This window comes from Elephantulus edwardii, unplaced genomic scaffold, assembly GCF_000299155.1.
Source record: "Elephantulus edwardii isolate Elephantulus edwardi_28Jun2011 unplaced genomic scaffold, EleEdw1.0 scaffold00046, whole genome shotgun sequence".
NCBI lineage: Eukaryota > Metazoa > Chordata > Mammalia > Macroscelidea > Macroscelididae > Elephantulus > Elephantulus edwardii.
In genome coordinates this window covers 9,515,972-9,541,887 of record NW_006399796.1, presented here as the reverse complement: position 1 = coordinate 9,541,887, position 25,916 = coordinate 9,515,972, and the positions used below count along the sequence as shown (strand labels likewise).

Sequence of the window (25,916 nt, the reverse complement as noted above, 5' to 3'; positions counted from 1 at the left end):
CTAAGATCCATCTAACATCAGCTACAATATCCCTAGTACCACGACCCCTTCTAAACCCAGCCTGGACTTCTGGCAGTTCTCTGCTGATGTGCTGCTCCAGTTGTTTTTGGATAATCTTCAGTAGAATCTTGCTTGCATATGAAATCAATGACACTGTTCTGTAGTATTCACACTCTGTTGGGACCCTTCTTTGGAATGGGAATAAATATAGATCTCTTCCAGTCAGTTGGCCAAGAGGTTGTTCTCCAGATTTCTTGGCACAACTTGGTGAGCACATCCAGGGCAGCACCTGTTACCTGAAATACGTCAATTGGTATACCATCTATTCCTGGGGCCTTATTTTTTGCTATTTCTTTCAAAGCAGCTTGAACTTCTTCCTTATCACCATAGGCTCTTGCTCAAATGTTATTTCATTAAATTCTTCTGTGTCTGCCAATTCCTTTGGAAACAATGACTCAGTATATGCATTCTGTCTGTGGCAGCCATTGCATTAGCCCCTCCTGGTCTCCAGCTACCTTAAATGCAAACCCATGGTCTTGCAAATCATCAACAGCTGTGGGACTAATATAACAAAAATAGTGGAGTTTGAAGAGACTATGGCGTAGCTGTGAAGAGACTGTGGCAAGGTGTAACCAGAGAAACCCTAGAGATAAAAGCCACTGTTAAAGGTTTTACTTGCTGGATGACTGGAGGGAAAGCTGACTTACAACTCTTCTAAAATAGTTTACTAGATGATTGAGGAAACTAGAGGCTTCTTGCATTTGTGCTGCTGAACTATGCCTACACTATCATTTGTCACTGAGAAGCTAGTTTTCAATAACTGAGGAACTAGGACTGTTGGACTAAAGACTTGCATTGTGTGATATTTATTGCCTCTTCTACTCTCCAACTTATTTCCCTAACAAACCCCACACCTGTGAGTAAAGTCTGTGAGTCTTGCAATGAAAACTGGACTCAATGATTGGTGGAAAAAAGTGCAAGAGCATGGGGGTGGCAGGTGTAACTTGTAGTTATTTTGGTACTATGGGTATTATTGATGGGGCCAGTTCCCCTTTATGAAGCGGGTTGAAGTCAGACTCAGTCACCCTCACATTAGAACTACTCCTTTCTCACTCTCATAGTCCTGAAAATCAGAAACCTGGAGCCTGTATTCCTTTGTTCTGGGGTCAAATCAAGGTTTCACAGGGTCATCAATCTCTGTTGTTGTTAAGTGCCATAAGTCAAATACGAGTCATAGTGACCCTATGAACAAAAGATTTGAACCCCATTCCTGTGCCATCCTCATACTTCCTGATACACAAGAGCCCAATGCAGCAATAACTGTTGACAATCTACCTGGTTGAGCATCTTCTACTTTGCTGACCCTCAACCCTTCTCAGCATCATGTCCTTAACAAAGGAATAGCAACCCCCAACAATATGTCCAAAGTATGGAAGGCAAAGCCTTATCACTCTTGCCTCCAGCTGCACCCTCCCCAAGACATATGTGCTTGTTCTCTCCACCGTCCGTGGGATGCTCAGTGCTCCTCTCCCAGTGTTGAGCCCAAAGATGTCAATTCTTTTCCTGTCATCTTTATTCATTGTCCAGCTCTCAGATGCATAGCAAGTAATTGGAAAGACTATGGTTTGAATCAGATGCACCTTAGTCCTCAAACTCTCCTCAATAATTTGGAAAGATCCATAACGGCAGATTTTCCCAGTGCAATGTGTCTCCTTAATTTCTGACTGCTGGTACCAAGTGTGTTAAATGTGGATCCAAGCAAGATGAAGCTGTTGACAGTTTCAATCTCCTCTCCATCAATAATGATGCTGCCCATCAGTCCAGTGATAAGAATCTTAGTTTTTCTGACACTGAGATACAATCCATACCAAAGGCAGAATTCCTTGATCTTCTGTAACAAGTACTTTAAGTCCTCCTCATTTTCAGCAAGCAAGGTCATTTGCATAAAGCTGGTTGTTGCAGAATCTTCCTCAAATCCTGATGCTACTCTTCAGAGTCCAGCCTCTTGGACCATTTGCTCAGTATACAGATTGAATACGTATGGAGAGAAAATAAAACTCTGATTCACTCCCTTCTCAATTTCAAACCATGTAGTGCTCCCTTCCTCGATTTGCACGACAGTCTCCTGGTCCAGGTTTAGGTTCTGCATGATCATAATTAATTGCTCTTGGATTCCAATTCTTCTCAGTGTCAGCCACAACTTGTTATAATCCAAACAGTCAAAAACCTTTGCATGGTAATAAGGTAAAAATAAGACATTCTTCTTTCAGCCAGGATCAATTTAAAACAGTAATGTTATCCCCGGTGCCAGCAAAGGAGAAGAAGACCTTCGATGAGGTGGATCGATTCTGTGACTGGAGCGGTGGGAATAACTGCATTTGAGTGGCTAGGTTGGCACAGGATAGAGGAGCGTTTAGAGTTCTTGTACATAGGGTCGCTATGAGTCGCAAACAACTCGATGGCACATAACAACAACAACAACAACAACAATCCCTGGTGCCATGATCTCTTCTAAATCCTGCCTGAATTTCTGGCACTTCTTTATCTATATACTGTTCTAGCTGGTTTTGAATAATCTTTAGCGGTATTATCAACTCATTGTCAGCAAGTTGGAACATACTCACAGCTAACCTTCCAAAGTATTTTCAGAGAGGCTGTAAATCACACAGGAGAGCAATGCCCATCTTTCTGCTTGGAGTGACTAGAGGACTCAAACTGGCTGCCTTTAGGTTTGCAGTGCACCTCACTGTGCATTTTGCCAAGAGAGCGTGAAAATATATTCCTTGGCTCATTCAGTTTTTTGTGACTACTACCAACATTCCTTGGTTGATGGCTGAATCACCTTCTGCCTCCATGATTATACTGCCTTCTATTCTGTGCAGGTAAAACCTTCCTCTGCTTCTCTTTTGTACAGATGCTTGTGACTGTATTTAAAGACTACTTGGATAATTGTTTCTCTACATGAAAACCCTTTACTTAATTTTATCTGTATAGTCTTTGTCAGAAGTTAACAGTTTTAGGTTTCAGATATTCTGATATAGCTATCTTTTAGGGGACAATATGCAATCTACCACAATATATAGGTTATTTTAGCAGCTATAATTTTATCAAAAGAGGTTAAAATATGGAAATATTATCATCTTGATTTTTTTAAATATTTTTACTCACATTAGCACTAACACGGTAAAAAGTTCCAAAAAGTTAGAAAAGAAGACTCTAGAAAGTAAAGCCTTAAAAAGTGATTCTTAACAAATTTAAAATCTAATTCCTCAGAACTAATGAAGTTGTAAAAAGAGCAAGGGCCACCTGGGGATGGCCATATCTGATCTTTACCAACTTCACAAAGGGAAACTGTTCCTATCAATTACATAAACAACACAAAACCAATTCCCATGAGTCCAAACATGCCCCAAGCTTCCACACCTCATTCCAACTCATCCCAACAACAATCTTAATGCTTTGCTGAGTCCAAAATCCAATGTGATGGCTCACAGATCACACAGAAACATATATGGAAAGTCAAAAGGCTACAATTCAGATTACAGCAGAATACAGTAAGTACAACTTCCAAAAGATACTTCCAGGTGGCTCAACCTTAAGTCTCATGGCTTTAGGCCAGTGTAACAAAGCCTCAGTCTTTCCAATTATGGCTCTCCTCTGAAGCTCTCCAACAAACTTGGTGAAAAGGCTTTTAGCTCTTGTTCAATAGCATAGCAGTTCCAAGAATTGTTTTTTCTCACATCAGGTATGTTTCTCCACTATGGTTGTTACGGCTGCTGCTTCCACAGGCTCTGGCCTCACTGGTTCAAGAATCTCTGGCCTCAAAGCATGAATTGCATTCTCTTCTTTCTTCTTTTCTGGTAATAAGGTTCTCTAATTCCGCTGCTGGAGCCATTCAGTTTAATGGCAAAACTAGCCAATCCTCTTTGGACTGGTGAAAATAGCTAACTCCCACGTGGCTTTACTAACATGCCCTCTTCACAATATTTCTGACCATCCACATGACAACATCTGAAAATAACTAGGGAAGCCATTTTGAACAATAAACCCTTAATACCACAGAAGTCTTGTCATTTTATTACAAATTTTAAAATTAAATATAAGATCATACCTTCAGTTCCTAATTGTCTGTAGAATCTGTATTCCAAATGTAGCTGTGGTGCTCTGGATTTCATGGGTTCCTAATTTAAAAAAAGATAGTATTTAAATTATTAAAAGATATGAGGATCTAATTTCAAATGTTAAAATTTGTGTTAAATTTGTAAATGACAATATTCTATTAGGTATCTTTTTTTAAGACTGTTGTTACTGTGTGCCATAGAGTTGCCATCTACTTGTAGTTGAACCTTCAGCAGGTTTTCAGAGGCAACAAATCACATCGGAAGAATCTTTTAAGACTTCAACTATAGAAAAATCACTTATACACTTAAAATAACTGACACTCACTATAAAAACACACACAGTTAAGAGGCTACCAGATGAAGCATTAGGGAATTCTGGTAGCTCAGTGGTAAGGAGTTGTGCTGTCAAGGCAAAAGTACACAGTTTGAACCAATCAGTTGGACAACTTCTTTCCATGCAATTAACGGTCTCTGAAAATCCACAGGAGAGCCAGCTATGAGCTGGTTCCAACTAGATGGTATCCAACAACAACAGATGAATGATCAGAAAAGTCTCTCTATGTTTGACCCACTAACATTCAAGAAGAGTATGCTTCAAGCATTCACAACCTGTGGTGTAGTAGCCCTTCTCCCATATCTCCTGAATCTTTTATTCCCCAATGGTTAAAAACAATCATAAGAAAAAACAAAGATGGAGATACAAAATCTCTGATGATAGCTATCTCTTTTGAAATGTTTTAATTGAGTTATAATTTAAATAAAATAGAACACAGTTCTTCAGACATAAATTCTTTCATTTTGGCAACAGTGCATATCCCAAGATTATTGCAAAAAACAGCCTATAGAATATTTCTATCATTATTCTCTCAGAGATAATCACTTTCTGACGTCTAAGGATTAGTTCTGTGGTAGTGTTGCTGTTGTGTGCCATCGAGTCACCCATGTCTCACAGCAACACTATGCACAATAGCTCTGAACCCTGTCTTATCCTAAGCCAATCTCACTGTCTCTGATACACCTGCATCTATTGCCCTGAGCACTCGGTCAATCCATTTCAACCAAGGTCTTCCTCTCCTGCATTGTCTCTCCACCTTTCCAAACATACTTTCCTTCTCCAAGGACTCCGGGCAATATGCTCAAAATATGTGAGACAGAGTTTTAAAATCCTTGCTCGCATGGAGGAGATTCATTTCACCTTCTCCAGAACAGACCTGTTTGTTCTTGGCAGGTCATAGTATGTCCAACACATTTGTACAACATCACATCTCAAAGGCATCAATTCTTCTGTCATGTTTATTCATTGTCCAGCTTTCTGAAGCAGAGTTAAATAATTAACTTAGTTTCTAGACTGACTTTGCACTTCACTACTCTGGAGAGGTCCATGATGGCAGACTTTCCTAATCCAATTGGTCTTTTGATTTCTTGGCTACTAGTTCCAAGAGTATTAATTCTGGACCCGAGCAGGCTGAAACTGTTGACAATGTCAATCTCTTCTCCAATTATCACAGTACTGTCAAGTGACCCAGTGAAAATTGTTGTTTTCTTGATGTTAAGATTCAATCCATGTAGAAGACTGCAATTCTTGACTTTCTGCAGCAGATGTTTCAGGTCCTCTTTAGTTTCAGTGAGCAATGTTGTGTTATCTGCAGAACTCAAATTGTTGACGAGTTTTCTTTCAATTCTGATGCCAAAATCCTCCTCATAAAGATCAGCCTCCAAAATTACCTGTTCTACATATAGACTGAAGAGTTATGGGGACAGGATACATCCCTGACGCACTCCTTTCCTAATTTTGAACCATGCACTGCTTCCTTGCTCTGTCCTGACAAAAGCCTCCTGGTCCAAGTATAGGTCTTGCACAAGCATAATCGAATGTTCTGGTATTCCCATTCTTTTCTAGGTTGGCCAAAATTTGCTGTGATCTACACAGTCAAATACCTTTGAGTTGTCAATGAAATGTATACAGACATTCTTCTGGTACTTTCTGCTTTCAGTCAGATCTATCTAACAGTGAAAATGATGTTTCCAGTGCCACAGCCTCTTGTAAACCAAGTTTGTATTTCTGTTAGTTCTCTGATGATGTATATACTGTTCCAGTTGTTTTTTAGTAATCTTTGGCAAGACTTTACTTGCATGTGATATTAGTGACAGTGTTTGATAATTTCCATATTCTGTCAGATCATGATATTTTGGGATGGGAATAAATACGGATCTCTTCCAATATCTGGCCAAGTACTTGTCCTCCAGACTTCTTGGCACAATTATGTGAGCACATGCAAGACAGCATCTGCTTGCTGAAATGTCAATTGGGATTCCATTAGTTCTTGGGGCCTTGTTTTTTATCAATTTCTTCAGAGCAGCTTGAATTTCCTCTTTCATCACCACAGTCTTTTGGTCACATATTGTTTCATGAAATTCTTCTGTCAGCCAATTCTTTTTAGTACAGTTTTCCATCTTCTTTTGATTGTTTCTGGATCATTTAATATTCTGCTCATAGCATTTTTTAAGTATTAGAACCAGAAGCTTGAATCTGTTCTTTAGTTACTTCAGCTTAAGAAACGACAAGCAAGTTCATTCCTTTTGGTTTTTTGACTCTAGCTCTTTGCACATTTCATTATAATACTTTTGTTTTCCCGAGCTGCCCTTTGAAATCCTCTGTTCAGTTCCATGTCTTTTCCTATTCAACAAAGTATTTCTGAAGTTCATTCATACTGCTGTCAGTTTATTGCTTTTTTAAAATGTTAATGAGAGTTTACAGAGACTTTGGATTTCCATTCATTGTTGCACACTTTCCTCCCTGCCTATCCCTGCCTCAGTTACCTTTTCTCTTTGAAAAGTGAGAAAGAAAAAAAAATTCCTTCATTGTTATGCAAAGCCCCCTGTCCCTCAGTCTACTCCACTATGCAGCTTTCATCCTGGACTCTTGTCATGACAGTAATACCTAATCATATATTCCTCCTAAACAGTTCTCTCCCACATCTACTTCAATGCAGTATACAGTATTTATCCCCTCTAAGTTCCCCCACAACTCTGATGTCAGTCCTGCTTTACAACAGTGACACTATGTAGTATTTGTACTTTGGGACAGAGATATTTCACTCAGCATAATGCCCTCCAGGGTCACCCATTTTGTATAATATTTCATGAGTTCTTTGTTTTTCAGTATAGTATTATTGCAGCATAGTATGCCATTGTGTGAATATACAGAGCTTCTATAGCCATTGGTTTATTGATGGGTACTTGCGTTGTTTCCAACTCTTTGCTATTGTGAACAAAGCCACAATAAACATGGGTGTGCATATATCTGCTTGGATGGCAGTTCTAGTTTCTTTATGGTATATTCGCAGTAGTTGAATGGGTGGGTCAAAGGATATTTCTAACTTTTTGAGAAAACACCATACTGCCTTACATAATGGTTGCACCATTTTCACTCCCACCAACAGTGGATAAGGATTCCCTTTTCTCCACAAACTTGCTAGAATTTTGGTTTGTATTGCTTTTTATATATCTCTTATACTACTGAAAACACTTGGATTTCCAGCCTGTGGCCATTAAATATCAACAGTGAGCATTCTTGTGCAAACTTTATTAGTAGTATATATTTTAATTGCTATCAATATCTAAAAATGGAACTGGAACTACAAGGTAGTTTAGGTTTTAAGAAACTGCAAGTTTACCAAAGTAGTTGTGTGTGCCCTTTTACATTCACATTAAGAATGTGTCAGTTTCAGCTTCTATATAACTTCATGAATTGCTCTACTTTTAACTATGTTAGTGGATGTGAAATTATATTTCACTATAATATGAATTTTACTTTTTACTTTACTTTGTCATCTTGTGCTGCCTTTTGAAATCTTCTATTCAACTGTTTGGTATCTTGAGTTCTTCCTTGTGCTTTGGCTTCTCTGTACTCCAGTGCAATTTTCAGAGTCTCTTCTGACATCCATTTTGGTCTTCACTTCCTCTTCTGTCTTTTCAAAGACCGTTTGCACTCTTCCTGGATGATACCCTTGATATCGTCCCACAACTCGTCTGGTCTTCGCTCATTAGTGTTCAAGGCCTCAAACCTGTTCCTGAGATGGTCCTGATATTCTGGGGGGATAGACTCAAAGTCATATTTTGGTTCCCGTGGACTTGGTTTAATTTTTCTCAGTTTCAGCGTGAACTTGCATATGAGTAGTTGGTGGTCTGTTCCACAATCAGCTTCTGGCCTAGTTTTCACAGTTGATATTGAGCTTCTCCAGTGGTTCTTTCCACAGATGTGCCACGATTTGGAGTCAGAAAATCAAAAGGGCCAAACTCTCTCAGCATTTCTTAAGCTCAAGGAACTGAAGAAGAAATTCAAACCTTGAGCTGCTATAATCAAGGATGCTTTAGGAAGAAAATTAAATTATCCAGGAAGTATTAAAAGAAGATGGAAAGAATATACTGAGTCACTTTATCGAAATGAATTGGCAGACACAGAAGAATTTAATGAAATAAAATGTGCAAGGGCCTATGGTGATGAAGGAAGAAGTTCAAGCTGCTTTGAAGGAAATAGCAAAAAATAAGGCCCTAGGAATAAATGGTATACCAATTGACTTATTTCAGGTAACAGATGCTGCCCTGGATGTGCTCACCAAGTTGTGTCAAAAAATCTGGAGAACAACCACTTGGCCAACTAACTGGAAGAGATCGATATTTGTTCCCATCCCAAAGAAGGGTGACCCAACAGAGTGTGGAAACTATAGAACAACTCCATTAATTTCACATGCAAGCAAGATTCTACTGAAGATTACTCAAAAACTACTGGAACAGCACATCAGCAGAGAACTGCCAGAAGTCCAGGCTGGGTTTAGAAGAGGTCGTGATACTAGGGATATTGTAGCTAATGTCAGATGGATCTTGGCTGATAGCAGGGAATACCAGAAGACTTTTTATATGTGTTTCATTGACTATGCAAAGGCGTTTGACTGTGTGAATCATAACAAACTGTGACTGACTCTGAGAAGAATGGGAATCCCAGAACACTTGATCGTGCTAATAAGAAACCTATAATTGGAACAAGAGGCAGTTGTCAGAACAGAGCAAGGAAACACTGCATGGATCAAAATTAGGAAGGGTGTGCACCAGGAATATGTCCTGTCTCCATACCGTTTCAACCTGTATGCAGAACAGATTATCCAGAAGCCTGGGCTCTATGAGGAGGAATGTGGGGTCAAGATTGGTAGAAGATCTATCAACAGTCTGCAATATGCATATGACACAACCCTGCTTGCGGAAAGTGAGGAAGACCTGAAGCGCTTGTTGCAGAGGATCAAGGACTGCAGCCTCCAATATGGATTGAGGCTCAATATCAAGAAGACAAAGATTTTCACCACTGGGCCAATTGGCAGCATCAGGATGGATGGTGAAGAGATTGAGATTGTTCACAGCTTTAGTTTGCTTGGCTCCACAGTCAACACTCTCAGCACCAGAAGCCAGGAAATTAAAAGATGTATTGCAATGGGAAAGTCTGCTGTTAGGGACCTCTCCAAAGTACTGAAGAGCAATGGTGTCTCTCTGGAAATTAAGGTGCGTCTGATACAGGCCATGGTCTTTGCAATCACTTGTTATGCATCAGAGAGCTGCACAATGACTAAGGAAGATAGAAGGAGAACTGCCTTTGAGCTGTGGTGCTGGAGAAGAGTATTGAGGGTACCTTCATCCCGGAAAGGGTTAAACCAGGTGGCTCCTTGGATGCAAGGATTATGAGGCTCCGTCTAACATACTTTGGACATGTGGTAAGGAGGGTCCAGTCCTTGGAGAAGGATATAATGCTTGGGAGGGTGGAGGGACGGTACAGGAGAGGAAGGCCCTCTAGGAGGTGGATTGATTCAGTAACTGGGGTAATCGGAATGGGTGTGTCAGAGATGGTGTGACTGGCACAGAACAGAGCAGAGATTAGGGCTGTTGTACATAGGTTCGCTATGAGTCGCAAGTGACTCGACGGCACATAACAACAACATAATATTCATTTACTTTCTTAACTCTAGTTGTCTATAGGGGCAAGAAGCTGTGCTGCAATCCTGAATGCACGTGATAAGGCCACTAGCTGCTATACAGAAGAGGGATGAGTAATCTCCTCCTGTTCAATTATGGTCTCTGAAAATCTGGCGAGGGTCAGCGATAGGTCGGTTCCAACTTGGTGGTACACAACAACTGATGACAAATGATGTTAAGATATTTATTCATGTTAGACACTTAACAATATATTTCTCTCTAAATTATTTGTTTACAACTTTTTTCCATTTTTTATCGACTTTTCACCTTTCAGTTATTAATTTATACAAATCATTACCTATGTTCTGTATATAAATTCTTTGTCAAAATTATATATAATGTATTTTTTCATACAGTTTGACAATACATTTTCTTTTTTTAATTTTTTTTCATTTATATACATTGTGTTTCATCTATGTACATTGTGTTTTATATAACCTTTCATTTACATTGTATTTTATTCATGTATATTTTATGTTGTAGGGGATTTTCCCAGCGTGGAAGGAGGAGTGGCGTCCACTTCCATACTAGCTTGCCTCCGGAAACCCTATGAACTTGGAGAGAGGATGAAAGGCACCCAAGCGTCAAGGACTCTCCTTCATAGGGTCGCTAGGAGTCGCCTGCAACTCGACGGCACTTAACAACAACAACAGTGGATTTTCCCATTATAACCCTTTACTGATAACTACATTCATTAAAGTGTGTAAGCTAGCTACTTTATGCCTTGTGCCTTAATATGCTCAGTTTAGAATTTTCTTAATATCACTCTTTGTTGTCATTATTGCTCTTGATTGCCTTCAAGTTGAGCATTACTCATAGGGACCCTATGATAAGCAAAAGGCCTGAAGTCCCTCTACAACTATCAACATTTATCAAAGTCCATAGAGTTTCCAGAGGCATGTTGCTTAGGAAGTGGATGCCACTTTTGCCTGTCATAGTATGTTATTGTTGTTATGTGCCATTGTGTCACCTGCGATGTATAGCGACCCTATGTACAGCAGCTCTGAACCCTTCCCTGTCCTGTGCCAGTCTCACTAATTCTGAGACACCAACCCCAATCACCCCAGTTACTGGAACAATCTATCCCATCTGGGGTCTTCCTCTTCTGTGCTGTCTGCCCACCTTTCCAAGCATGATGTCCTCCCCAAAGACCAAGCTCTCCTGACCACATGCTGAAAGTAAGTGAGGCACAGCTTCAAAATCCTAGTCTTCAAGGAGAGATTTGGTTTCACCCACTCCAAGACAGAACAATTTGTTTTCTTTGCAGTCCATGGTATGTTCAAGACTCTTCTCCAGCACCACAACTTGAAAACATCTATTCTTCTTCTGTCATCCTCAGTCACTGTCCAACTCTCTGAAGAATAACAAGTAATTAAGAAGACCATGCCTGGATTAGATGCACCTTTGTATCTAGACTGACATCATTGCTTTTCAGCATTCTGGAGAGATCCATGACAGCAGATTTTCCCAATGCAATTCGTCTTTTGATTTCCTGAGTGCTGGTGTTAAGAGTGTTGATTGTGGAGCAGAGCAAGCTGTAATTGCTAACAATCTAGTCTTTTCTCTATTTAATATGGTGCTGTCAATTGGCCCAGTGGTGAGGATCTTTGTCTTCCTGATGTTGACCTTCAGTCCATAAGTAAAGACTACAGTTCTTGACCTTTTGCAGCATGTACTTCAGGTCTTCTTCAGTTTCAGCAAGTAAGGCTGTATTATCTACATATCATAGGTTGTTAATGAATCTTCCTCCAATACTGATGTCACACAACTCCTCATAAAGCCCTGACTTCCGAATGATCAGTTCTGCATACAGATTGAAAATGTACAGGGACCAGATGAATCTCTGACACACTCTTTTCCTGATTTTGAACCAGGCAGTGTTTTCCTGCTCTGTTCTGATCCAAGTGTAGGTTTCATATAAACACAATCAAGTATTCTGAGATTCCTATTTTCCCCAAAGTTAGCCAAAATTTATTGTGATCTACACAGTCAAATGCCTTTGCATAGTCAATGAAACACAGATAGACATTCTTCTGGTACTCTGCTCTCTGCCAAGATCCATATGACATGGGTAATAATATCCCTAGTGCCACAATCTCTTCTAAACCCAGCCTGTACTTCTGGCAGTTCTCTTTAATTATGCTGTTCAAGTCTTTTCTGGATAATCTTCAGCAGTATTTTTCTAGTGTGTGAGATTAGTGATATCATTTGATAATTTCCACACTCTGTCGGGTCACTTTTTTTTTTTAATGTGAATAAGTATGGATCTCTTCCAGTCAGTTGGCCAAGTAGTTGTCCTCCAGATTTCTTGGACCAACTTGGTGAGCATATGCAAGGTAGCATCTGTTTGCTGAAATATGTCAATTGGTAGTCCATCAATTCCAGGAGCTTTATTTTTAGCCAGGTCCTTCAGAGCAGCTTGCACTTCCTCCTTCATCACCACTACCTCTTGCTCATAGGTTGTTTCTTGAAATTCCTCAACCAATTCTTTTTGGTACAATGACTTTGTATACTCCTTCCATTTGCTTTTAATGCTTCTTGAATCATTCAATATTCTGCCCATAGCCTCCATAAGCATTGAAACTCATGGCTTGAATTCATTCTTTAGTTCTTTCAGCTTAAGAAACGCTGAGTGAGTCCAGCCCTTTTGATTTTCTGACTCCGGCTCCTTGAACATTTCATTATAATATTTTGCCTTGACTTCTTGAGCAGCCCTTTGAAATATTCCATTCAGCTCCTGAACTTTTTGGTTTCTTCCTTTTGCTTTGGCTTCTCGGTGCTCTAGTGCAATATTCAGAGTCTCTTCTGACAACCATTTTGGTATTTTCCTCTTCTTTCTTCTTAGTAATGAGTTTTGTATTCCTCGTGAATGATATTCTTGATATCCTCCTACAGCTTTTCTGGTCTTCGTTCAATTAGTGCTCAAGGCATGAAACCTATTCCTGAGTTGGTTTTTAAACTCATGGGAGATAGACTCATGGTCAAATTCTTATTCATGTGGATATGATTTAACCTTCTTTAGGTTTAATTTGAACTTGCACATAAGCAGTTGATTGATGGTCTGTTCCACAATGAGCACCTGGCCTAGTTTTTACTGCTTATATCGAACTTCTCCAGCGGTTCCTTACGCCGATGTAATCAGTTTGGTTCCTGTGAATCCCATCAGGTGAAATGTATTTATATTTCTTATCAAAGGTATTTGTTATGAATAAATCACTGATTGTACAGAATTCTATCATTCTATCCCCAGCCTCATTTCTGTTCCAAATTCCCTATTTTCCAACTACTGATCCTTCTTCCTGATTCCCAACTTTGGCATTCCAGTCACCCAATATTATTAAAGTATCTTGGTTGCATGTCCTATCGATTTCTGACTGCAACAGCTGGTAGAAATCATCTATTTCCTCATCTTTGGCTCTGGTTATGGGCGCATAAATTTGAATGACAGTGGGATTAACAGGTCTTCCTCGTATGTGTATGGATATTATCTTGTCACTCAAAATATTTTATTTCAAGATGGATGTAAACCTTTCATCTCTAGTATAACAGATCATATGATCTTGGGAGTCAAAATATTCCGTGCCAATCCATCTCATTTCATGTCAATATTTATGTATTCCATTTCTTTCTTTACAATGTCGTTTTCCTACATTCATACTTCTCACATTCCACATACCAATTGTCAGTTTCTTCTTACAACTGTTTCTCCTCCTTGGTATTTTCAAATTTGAGGGCTCAACTTCAGTTGCCATATCTGTTAGTCTACTCTAAGTGTGCTCTGCTGTACTCTTTGATTACCAGAAAATTTTAAGTTTGATGAGATCCAATTTATCATTTATTTTTATACTGCTTTTTATATCCTGTACCAAAAAAAAAAAACACCACAATCTTTGTGTACTACAAAATAACATTTTAATTCCAAAATTATTTTTACAAATACTCCACAGGATCATTGGCTTTTCTTAAAGAAAATCTTGTAAAAAGGGTGTTGGCAATGAGGGGATGGTCAAATCTGACTTCTATTAATTATATAAGGGAGAATTGCCCCGTAAACGACATCCCTAATACAAGACTAATTACTGCAAGATCAGATATGATCTCCTACCATCCTGCACTTACTTCTACAGATTCCAAAACCAATTTTACTACTCTACTGGATTCAAAATTCTTTGCAGTAATGACAGAGACTTCACAGAGCCATATTTAAAGTTATAGGGTTTATTGGGGAAGTTAACAGGATATATAATTGAGGTGGGCAACAAGATACAATCCCTCAGTCCATAGACTTTCTCAAATGTGATCACAGGTTCTTTGCCCTTCAATCTTATGGCTTAAAGGATCAGTATCACAAAGTTCCTTTAGTGTCTCAGTTGTGCTGTCTTCCCTTAGTCCTCCAGCAAGCCTGAGTAAAGGTCTCTGGCTCAGGTTCCATGGGATCCCTGATCCAAGGTCAGCTCTGTCCCACTGTTTCTCTGCAGCATATGCTGTTCCTGTGAGCTTTCATCAGTGCAGGAATCTCTGGCCCCAAAGGAGAGATGCTGTTTCCTCTTCCTTGTTGGTGTTGAGAGACCAATTTCTGCTTCTGGATACGCTCAATTTAATGGTGAGAAGAGCCAATCCCCTTGTGGATAGATAGACTAACACACTCCATTCATTAGTTTAGGCCCATCTGTTGAATGAGTCAAAGTCGATGGCTAGGAAAGCCATTTTGAATAATAAACCCTTCATACTAAAAAATACGCAGTTCACACATCTCTTCTGACATCCTTATCAGTTTTTTATTCCTCCTTTGTCTTTGTAATGATCTTTTGCATTCTTCATGAATAATATTCTTGATATCCTTCCACAGCTCCTCTGAACTTTCCTGATTTGTATTCAGGTCCTCAGCTCTTTTCCTGAGATGTTTTTATAATTCAGGTGGGATAGACTAAAATTCAAATTTTGGTTTTTGTGGATTTGATTTCATTGTCTTTAGCTTCAGTTTGAACTTGCATATGAGTAGTTGATGATCTGTTTCCACAATCAGCATCTGGCCTAGTTTTCACACCTGATAGTGAGCATCCCCAGAGGATGTGAAATCAAATCCACAAGAACCAAATGAAATCCACAAGAACCAAAATTTGTATTTTAGTCTATCCCACCTGAATTATAATTTATGAGCACTAATGTTGTTATGTGCCATCAAGTCAGAAGGGATGGGGCTAGAATTCTGTACAATGACTCTCTTATTGAAAATACCTTTCAGAAGAAACAAACAGCAACTATATACATGAACCTCACTTGGTAGTTTGTACATGACTCAGACTGACCACAGCTGTGGAAAGAATTGTTGGGGTATTCCACCTATTATTCCAGGGACCTCCCTTGTCCCCAATTTTCATATCTCAACAAATAAACACAGCCCTGGAAGTGCTCACCAAGCTGTGCCAAGAAATCTGGAAGACAACCACCTGGCCAATTCACTGGAAGAGATAAGGTGATCCAACAGAGTGTGGAAAAGACAAAAAAAAAATGACTAATATCACATGCAAGTAAAATCCTGCTGAAGATTATCCAAAAGTGACTGAAACAGTAGGTAAAGCAGCTGTGACACTAAGGCCATGAATGTCAATGTCAGATGGATACCGACTGAAGCAGAGAGTACGAAAAAGCACGGATCACAATAAATTGTGGCTAACCTTAAAATGAATGGGAATCCCAGAACACCTGATTATGCTCATGTGAAACCTACACTTGGACCAGGAGGCAGTCATCAGAAAAGGCAAGGAAATACTACCTGGTTTAATAAGAAGTGTATCAGAGATGTGTTCTGTCTTCATAATTTTTCAATCTACATTCAGAACAGATCATTCAAGAGGCTAGACTTTATGAAGAGGAATGTTGCATCAGGACTGGAGAAAAACTCATTAAAAACTTGTATTATGCAGAGGACACAATCTTGTTGAAACTAAGTCAGTCCTAAAGCATTTGCTGCAGAGGGTGAAGGACTGTAGTCTGCCATATAGATTGAAACTGAACATCAAGAAAACAAAGATTCTCAACAATAGGCCAACTGGCAACATTATCAATTTCAGATTGTTCAAGTCCACAATTATGACTTTTGGCACCAGCAATCAGGAAATAAAATGGCAAACTGCATTAGGAAAGTCAGCAGTCAATGACCTATCCAAAGTGCTGAATTGCAATGAAGTCAGTCTAGAGACTGAGGTGTGACTGATCCAGGTCTAGGTCTTCGCAATGACTTGCTATGCATCAGAGAGCTGGACAATGACCAGTGATAATAGAAGAATAATTGATGCCTTTGAGTCATAGTGCTAGAGAAAAATACTAAATATTCCATGGGCTGCTAAAAGAACAAACAGAGATGTCTTAGAGAAGGTGCAAACAGATTGCTCCTTTAAAGGATTCATCTCACATACTGTGGGCATATTGCTAGGAGAAGGTTATTTCTTGGAGAAGGACATCATGCTTGGAAAGATGCAGAGATGACAAAGGAGAGGAATCCCCTGAACCAGGTTTATTGACAGTGACAGGTTCAAGTGTTTCAGAGATCATGAGGTTGGCACAGGATAGATCAAGATTAGGATCTACCATTAATAGGGTAACTTGAGGGGTGCTTAACTCAACAGTACCTAATACATAATTGGAAAAAATCCTTTAGAAGTTCAATTATAATATTTTAAATATATGCACACTTCATAAAAATTAATTTCCTAGAGGGAAACAAACACTGACGCTGCCATGGGCTACCACTTCGGGCACTGTGTAGAGCTGGCCAAGCAGAGTGCACTGCCATCCCAGCCCTGCACCCCTATCTCTGGGCACCAAGGAACTGGCCCCTCCTGACACAGGGTGAAGGATGACACCAACCCACTATCAAGTCCACTCCCACACATAGTGATGATGAGTCTCCTAGGCTGTGAATTTTTACAGTAGGGAACTGCTCCCCACTTTCCCAAGGAGCAATTGGTGAATTTGAACCACTAAACATTTGTCTTTATGATAAGCAAGGCATGACCACACTGTCAGAGCTCCTAAAAATATCAAAAGTCCTTTATCTAAGAAGCCTAGATATATCCCCCTTTTCTTTATCTTGATATAAAATGGCCCTTAGATAACTCAAGCCACAGTCTTTTCCAGTCATCTGTTATGTATCTGAGGACTTGACAATGAATAAAGATAACAGAAGAAAAAATTAATTTCCATACCATTTCATCAGTAAGATAAAGGAATTTGAGTATTATAAAATAGAATAAATATGTTTGAGTAAAACCATGAATGTTAGAAGTTTCTGATTTACAAAGAAAGTATAAAAGTATTGTTTTGTTATCAGTCAATTCAATGGTATGTCAATTTTCAGAGTTTGAACATAGTGTTTATATTTACTAATTTATGAAAAAGAAATTCCACTTTCTATATGAAGTAGTTTTATGTTGAGAATTTTCTCTGCTGTACTATTACATATATTTTGAAAGGAGAAGATTCAGTAAATCTTAGGGATTACAATTATAAATTATTTAATGGTAGAAAGGAAAATGCTATTTAAAATGGTTTTAGTTTATATGTAAAGTGCAAACAGTTCTAATGTTAGGATGGCTGTGTAAGACCTTTTTAGAGACTACTTAAGTGTCTCTAGAGAACTGTTCAGTCAAAATCCCACAGAAATGATTATCCACTGGAGTAGAAGGAAAAAAGTATGGAAGGAAAAAGTGTAAGGTTCCCTTAGAGGATACAGATACACAAATAATGTGAAAAAACAGGAGTCTGACCTATCTGTAGCTGCCTTTCCTGGTCCCGGGAGCAAATATAAATAGATACAAAGTAGTAACAGAAGATATATAAAGAAAAATAAGTAAAATTATATAAGGGGAAATTAATTAGTAAAACTGCCATACCAGTGAGATAAATCCTGAACTCTGAGATAAGGAATGCAGACTTTGTTCTGTAAGTTTTAATCTCCCAAAGATTTATTGTTGTTATTAATAATCACCACCTAACACCAGCCTACCATGTGTCAGGTACCATGTTAAGTGTATTGCATTATATTAATATTCTCCTTTAAGGATTCTATGATACAGTGTTCCTGCTGCTGTTAGGTGCAGTCATTGTTGTCAAATGCAATCAAGATTGACTCACAATGGATCTGTGAACAACAGATATGAACCTTAGCCTATCCTGTGCCATCCTTACAGTCTCTGACACACTCAAGTCCACTATTGCAGTCACTGTGTCATCCACCCCGTTGAAGTCGTCTTCTTCTCTTCTGACACTTCATTTATCCCAGCATGATGTCTCCTTTCTGATAACAAGCCCAAAATATAGGGGATGAACTCACCAAATATGCCTCTAAGGAACACCTTGGTGCACTTCAAAAACAGATTTATTCAATGGCTCATGAGGATTAAGTAACACCCTTATCTAAAAATGCAAACTCACTTCCATCTAATTGATTCTGATCAATTAGACCCTCTATTGGGTTTCTGTATATCTGTGTCAGGAAGTGTGAGGATGGCAGAGAGTACGGCAGGCTTTAGATTTATTATTCAAAGGGTCGCTCTGAGTTATACTCTAACAGCATCTAACAACAGCAAAGCATTTCTTAATGAAAGGAGACTTCGTATTTCTTGCACTGAGCCACTGGTAGACTCAAACTTCAAAGGTGAGGCTTTTTGGTTTAGGAGCATCGCACAGTACAGATTATAACACCAGAGCTCCTAAATAATATCCTTAATGTATTAAAAATAGCAAATGGTATAACTAGGACCTTAAACCAGATTTATCTGAATGTCATAGCATATTCTGGGCCACTATGTTAAGGAGGCCTAAAAGGGAAATGTTTAAGAATCTGCTCATTTTATAGAAAGTTTGGTAGTATGAAACTACCTAATAGCTCTGCAGAAGAAAGACCCGGCAATATGTTTCCATAAAAAGCATAGTACAAAAAAGCATTCTGCTCTATCACACACAACACTATAATCAGGAATCTATTCAAAGGCAGCCAATAATTACTACCTCTCTCCAGGAAACTGATAAAATCACATTTATAATAGTAAAAGAAATGTGGTTGTAAACAAGAAAGGAAATGAGCAATAACTTTTAAATCACTTTCACTTGAGGTGAAAAAGTTCTTTGTAGTTAAAAGTCAGTTGAGTTCTGCCTAAGAGTCTCTAGTTTGTAGTCTCCTGTGTGAAGCTGTTGGTTTCTGGGAGTTAGGTTGTTTTGATTTAATTGACAGTCAGGTTGTTCATTTGAATAGATGTAAGCTTCAGGTAAAGGGTCGAGTCTTACGATGACTCCAAGTTGGTAGATTTTCCAACTATTAATTTAGATATGGGCAAATAACAAGGAGCCTTACTGATACAATTATTTCATTTTCAACTGTTAACCAGCATTTTGAACTCATCATCAGCTCCATGGGAGTGAAGGCCTGGCAATTTGCTCCATAAACATTTTAAGGTCAAACCAAACCCACTGTCATTGAGTCAGTTTCAATGATGCATTTTCTACTTTACTGTACAGGGTTCACTATGATTCAGAATCACTTCCACAAAACAAAATGTAACTAAATTCACCAATGAGACTAAGGACTAGTCTGCTGATAAACTTTTGGAAGTGTTTAAATTACTCATATTAAAATACATAGGGAGCTCTGGTGGTTTGGCGGTCAAGAACTGTGCTGCCAATACAAGGCACACAATTCAAATCCAACACCAGCTGCTCCTCAGGAAAAAGATGAACAAAATGTATCATGAAGGATGAGAAAAACAGAAACATGAACATATATGTTACAATAAGAATCCAAAATACAATTGTTAAGAGAGGAAAAAAGAGCAGATGTAATAACTGAATAATAAATTTAAGAAGTAATAAAGGTCAACAAATCAGATTCAAGAGGAACATGAATTCCAAATAAGAAAACGTAATAGAAATTTAGTTAAGACATATTATAGTAAAACTATGATCAATTAACAAAGATTTCAGGGAATGAACTATTAAAATCTGATTTTTAATGTCATTAGATTATATTACCCCAATTGCCACAGAGTCGATTTGAACCCTTGGTAGCCAAGGCTATCAGGACAGTACTTCACTCTATAGGGTTTTCCAATGCTGATTGTTAAGATCTTCAAGTATATTTTCTGAAGCACCTCTGGGTGGACTTAAAACTTCCAACTTTTGGTCACTAGCCAAGCAGATTAAACATTTGCACCACCCAAGAACTCTCATGAGTCATTCCAAAACCCATGTCTAGTCCTACTCATAGAGAGATGCATATCAAAACCATGTAAGATTACAACCTCACCTCAATTAAAATGGCTGTTTTTAAATAAAAGAATATAATAGATGTTGCTAAGAATTTGAAAAGCCCTCATGCATTACAGGTAGGAATGGAAAATAGGATAGTCATTGTAAAAAACTGGTAATTTCTCAAAAGGTTATACAGAATCAACTTATGAACATTAATTCCAGTGTTAAGTATATGCCCTAACGAACTCCCTGGACTAGGAAACAGTAGTCAGAACAAAGCAGGGAAAACGCTGGAAAGTTCAAAATCAGGAAAGGAATGTGTTAGGAATGTATCCCGTCTCCATATATTTTCAATTTATATGCAGAACAAATCATTCGGATCAAACAGATCATCAGGCTAGACTTTATGAGGAGGAATGTGGCATCAAGATTGGAAGACGACACAACAACCTACATTATGCAGATAACACAATCTTGCAGGCTGAAACTGAGGAGGACCAGAGCATATGCTGCAGAAGGTCAAGAACTGTAGTCTTCAATATGGACTGAAGCTCAACATCAAGAAGACAAAGATTCTCACCCTTGGGCCATCTGGCAGCACCATGATGGATGGAGAAGAGACTGAGGTTGTTAACAATTTCAGCTTGTTCAGCTCCACAATTAACACTCTTGGCACTAGCAGTCAGGAAATCAAATGACAAATTAGGGAAATCCACTGTCATGGATCTCTCCAAAGTGCTGACGTGGAAAGATGTCAGTCTAGAGACTAAGGTGAGCCTGATTCAGGCCATGGTCTTCACAATTAATTGCTACATAACAGAAAGCTGGACATTGACTAAGGATGACAGAAGAGAATGGATGCCTTTGAGTTGTGGTGCTGGAGAAGAGTACTGAACATACCATCACCTGCCAAGAGAATGAACAGGTCTGTCTTGGAAAGGGTGAAATCAAGCTGTTCCTTGGAGGCAAAGATTTTGAAACTCAGTCTCACATACTTTAGTCATGTGGCCAGGGGTCCTTGGAGAAGGACATCATAATTGGAAGAGTGGAGTTAAGCGCAGGAGAGGAAGACACCAGATGGGATGGATTGACACAGTAAATGGGATAATGGGAGTAGGTGTGTTGGAGTCAGTGAACCTGGCTCTCTAGATAGGGGAGGGTTCAGAGCTATTGTACATAGGGTTGCTATGAGTTGCAGGCAACCTCTATGGTACATGACAGTAACAACAGTAACCCTTGAGAAGTGAGAACAGAAACAAAATAAAATAAACTTGTACATATGTTCACTGCAGCACTACTTTTAATAGTGAATAGATGGAATTGACATGAACGTCTGTCAACAGTGAATGGACAAACAACATGCAATTCTTATATAAAATAAACTATCACTCAACCATAAAGAGACAAGATTCCCTGATGCATGCCACAATCAACATGAACCTTGAAAAATCAAGGTGAATTAAGTCAGTCAGCTACCAAAGGACAAATACTGTACACTCCCACTTATATGGAATATTAAAATATACAGAGAGGTCAAAGTTTATTAGTAGTTAACAGAATTAGAATGGAGAGAAAAAAGGGTGAGCCACTGCTAAGAAAGAAAGGAGTTTGATGGAGGCAGGATAATTTGGAAAACACTGGGAACTGTTGCACAACATGAGGAACATAATCATTATTCCTGAATTATACATGCAACAATTGTTTACCTGTTAAATGTTTTTTATATAATTTTTAAATCTAGTTAGAATCATTATAACATGAGGTTATCATATGAGCAAGCAATTCAGTTTAGTTCTTGAGTCAGAATTAAACAGTTGTTAAGGACATAAATATACTGACAATTTCATTTAGTAAACCAATTTCAAACCCTGACTCCACTACTTACATGCTGTGTGACATGTAACACAAGTTATCTTTCTACATTTCAGTTTCTCAAATTCATCTTTGTCACATGTAAAGTACACATAATGAGTGCTATTCTATCTATGTGTCTTCATTCAACTACCTAACAGTATATATAACCTAAACTCAAATGCACTGCTGTCGAATCAGTTCCTTACTCACAGTTACCATCCCTCAGGTTTCCAAGGCTATAAATCATAACAGGAGGTATCTAATCTTCTTTCTCTCTCAGAGTAACTACAAGAGACATGAAACTAATGCCCCCTTCAATAAGCACAAATTAATTTAAAGGCATAGTTAATTAAATCCCTAATATTTCTTCCAACTTGACAACACATAACAATGCTGCCTAGGTAAAAATATAAACCAAGATCTAACTTAGTTAAGTCAATTGAAACTGACCTCATAGTTTACTAGCAGTAAAATTTTATTATACTACTATATAACGTAAGTCTCCCCTACATTATAACAACATTTTATTTATTCGTTGGCAATATACTATTACATAAAAATAAAGAAGAAATAAGGATAATGACTGAAGTTGAACTAACAAAATATCCTGAAACAAATCAACTGTCTAATCTAGGGTAGTAGTGGTGGTGTTAGGTGCCATCAAATCAATTGCAATTAACAGTGATTCTCTGAGCAACTGAATACGATAATATTATTAAAAACAGCAATTGTTTCCATGAAATTTGGTTTATACAAATTAAATATTTAAAATTTAAGATAGTTTTTCCAATTCATCTCAAAAGGTTTTCAATTTCCTCCCATTTGCTTCCTTCTTCAGCGGGTTAACTAATGTTTAATAATAAACTCACACTGTCCTCAAACAGGTTATACTGGAAAAGACAAAGCTGAAAAAGGCAGGCAGACTGGAAAATCCAAACTTTGTTTATTATCCTGAGGAAATATTGGCTGAAAGCCAGATAGAGAAGTTATGCCAGAAGAAAGTCCTATCTTACAAAAATAATTTCCAGATTTCAATCCTTCCAAAAGAAATTTTTCTACCTTACAGCTGCTATACAGGGGGTTAGAATAGTCCCATTGTAGCCTGCTTAACCCTGCTTTCATCTCTACTATCTGCTATCTATCCTAAAACCATTTCAACTATTTTTCAATCCTTGAAGGTCAAGCCATAGCCAGCTTTACCAGACATAAAGAATAGCTTTAATAGCTACCTGAAAATATCTTTTCAAAGAACATAATCTTGAACACACTTATTTTATCCAGCTGTTACCATCAAAAAGGCAAATCTTGCTTTCTAATTTTTATCTAATTAAAAATGTGCCAGCATTATCTCAATTAAAAATTCTGTCAAAATGTAAGAAACTTATTATATAATGCTACCAAGGCCAAAGGACTGAGGTGTAATCTACTTACAAGACATGATGATGCAAAGCATAATATAAGCTATGTGTAGTAGTTTTATTTTCAAATAAATAGGCAAGTAAAAAATCATATAAAAATAAGAAAATTAAAATATAAGTTAAAAAATAAACAAGAACTTAGGAAAAACAAGCAAAATGAACTTACCAGCTTAATTGCCATCTATTCATTTGTGTATAAATTTTTCCCTTTAAAAAGAAAGAAAGAATGTCAGATTCTGACAGTAATTATTAAAGATATATAAAAAAAGAAAAAAGCTCTAATAGATTTTCAGCATAAATATTTGCTTTCATCTATTTTGCAAAAAAACTCAGTAACAAAAAAGTATCTACACTTACAATCAATTCAACAACCATGTTAGTATTTCACCTGTATTCAAAGTAGAAAACAACTCAGTCTACTTACAAAAATGGAAAAGTCTCATTTTGTTGGAAATTGTACACAATTTAGAAAACAATGCCAAATACATGCTTACCTAAATTTCAAAACCAAAAACTGCACATAAACAAAAGAATACAAAACTCTTCCTTGCAATTACCACTTCATTTTAAACCCTTTGTTATAAAAGTTCATAGTTAATTTATTAAGTATATCAAATTTGTGGAGAAAAAACCTGGAACACAGTTAAAATGAAATAAAGTAATAAAAGTTTTATTTAATAATTGTCTCTGACAAACTAATACTTTGAGATAAAAAGGAACGATTAGAGTCTCCACCCCTAACTAAATTAAAATGCTAAAAATAAGCTGAAAAAAGAAGGTATTGACAGGAAAATCTATTTATCAGCTTAATATAGAGACCTTTTTCTATGTATAAAAAGATGATAAAGAATAAAATAAAGAATATTTTACATAGGTTTGAGTATATAAAAAATTTTAAACTTCTGAATGTGCATTAGAAAAGCTTATTACATACCCAAAAAAGTGACAAACCAAAATAAAAATTTAGTATGACTGACATATAAAGAACTCAAATAAATTAACAACAGTTTGGAACCCTGAAAAAAAATTATCTAGAAAATGTTAATGAGTATTAGATCTATTGTCCAAGTAGACCATTATGGGGCATTTCAGTATTTCAATACATAAATGAATATAATTTGACATATAAATTAAATTTACACATTTTTATTACAATAATAAAATAATCTGTTATTTCTGAATTTCTAATATTTTTTCAGAAAATATGTACCACTTTCATAATAACTAATCAGAAGACTAACTTGCCTTGATTGTACTGCACACCCAGGAAAAGCAATTGTCAACTTTCATACATGAGATTTGTCCAGCATACCTCCTTTCACACATCAGATGATAAATGGTATCAGGACTTCCAGGCAACATTTCAAACTTAAATGTATTGTCAATTTTGTACAGTAGTGTTATTCCTGCAAGTATTTCAGTATTTCTCTGAATTAATTTTATTTTATAAAAATAGTTGGAAAAAAACAACCAGCTAACTAGCATAGGTCTCATAAGTGTCTACTATTGACACAATGATGAAGTGCAAACAATCAATAACCACCCATTGCTGCTGAGCTGGAATTGGCTCATAGCTGACCATCCAGCAGGTTTTCAGAGGCTGTCAATTGCATGGGAAAAGACTGTGTGTCTTTCTCCCATAGAACGGCAGGCAGATTTGAAACAGATGACAGAAGAATTGACACCTTTGAGTTGTGATGTTGGAGAAGAGTACATGGAATACATCCTATAGACTGCCAAACAAACAAACACTTATGTCTTGGAAAAAGTACAGCCAGGGTGCTCCTTGGAGGCAAAGTTGACAAAGCTTCATCTTTCATACGCTGGACATGTAGCTAAGTGAGGCTATTCCTTAGAAAGGGACATCATGCTTGGGAAGATGAAGGGCCAGACACTCAACAAGATGGACTGACAGGGCGACTTCAGCAATGGGTTCCAGAGTGTCAGAGATGGTGAAGATAGCACAGGATAGGCCAGGGTTCAGGTGAGATGTTCATAGGGTCGTTATGAATTGTGCTGCAATCAATAGCACCAAACAATTGGGTTGACAGCACAATTACTTACCAGTATGTTATCAGAGTTCCCAAGGAACACTAAAAATTATGAGTCTTAGAGGTAGTTTTCGGTACTGACTGAACCATGTATCAATATATAAAAGCGGTATTAGAGATTGCTTCATGTTTTAGCAACACTTTAGCATTTAGATGTACTCTTATATATATATATTCTGAAGAACTTTGTTGTTGTTGTTATG

At 37.7% G+C, this 25,916-nt stretch overlaps 1 protein-coding gene across 1 annotated transcript in view; it reads right to left on the bottom strand.

Annotated features, from left to right (window-relative positions):
- The window catches only part of CSNK1G3 (casein kinase 1, gamma 3), a 151,150-nt gene that overhangs the window by 110,247 nt on the left and 14,987 nt on the right, over positions 1-25,916 (bottom strand). The window contains 2 exon segments of the mRNA XM_006886000.1: positions 4,112-4,181; positions 23,829-23,869. Coding sequence (XP_006886062.1) covers positions 4,112-4,181; positions 23,829-23,869 — 111 coding nt within the window.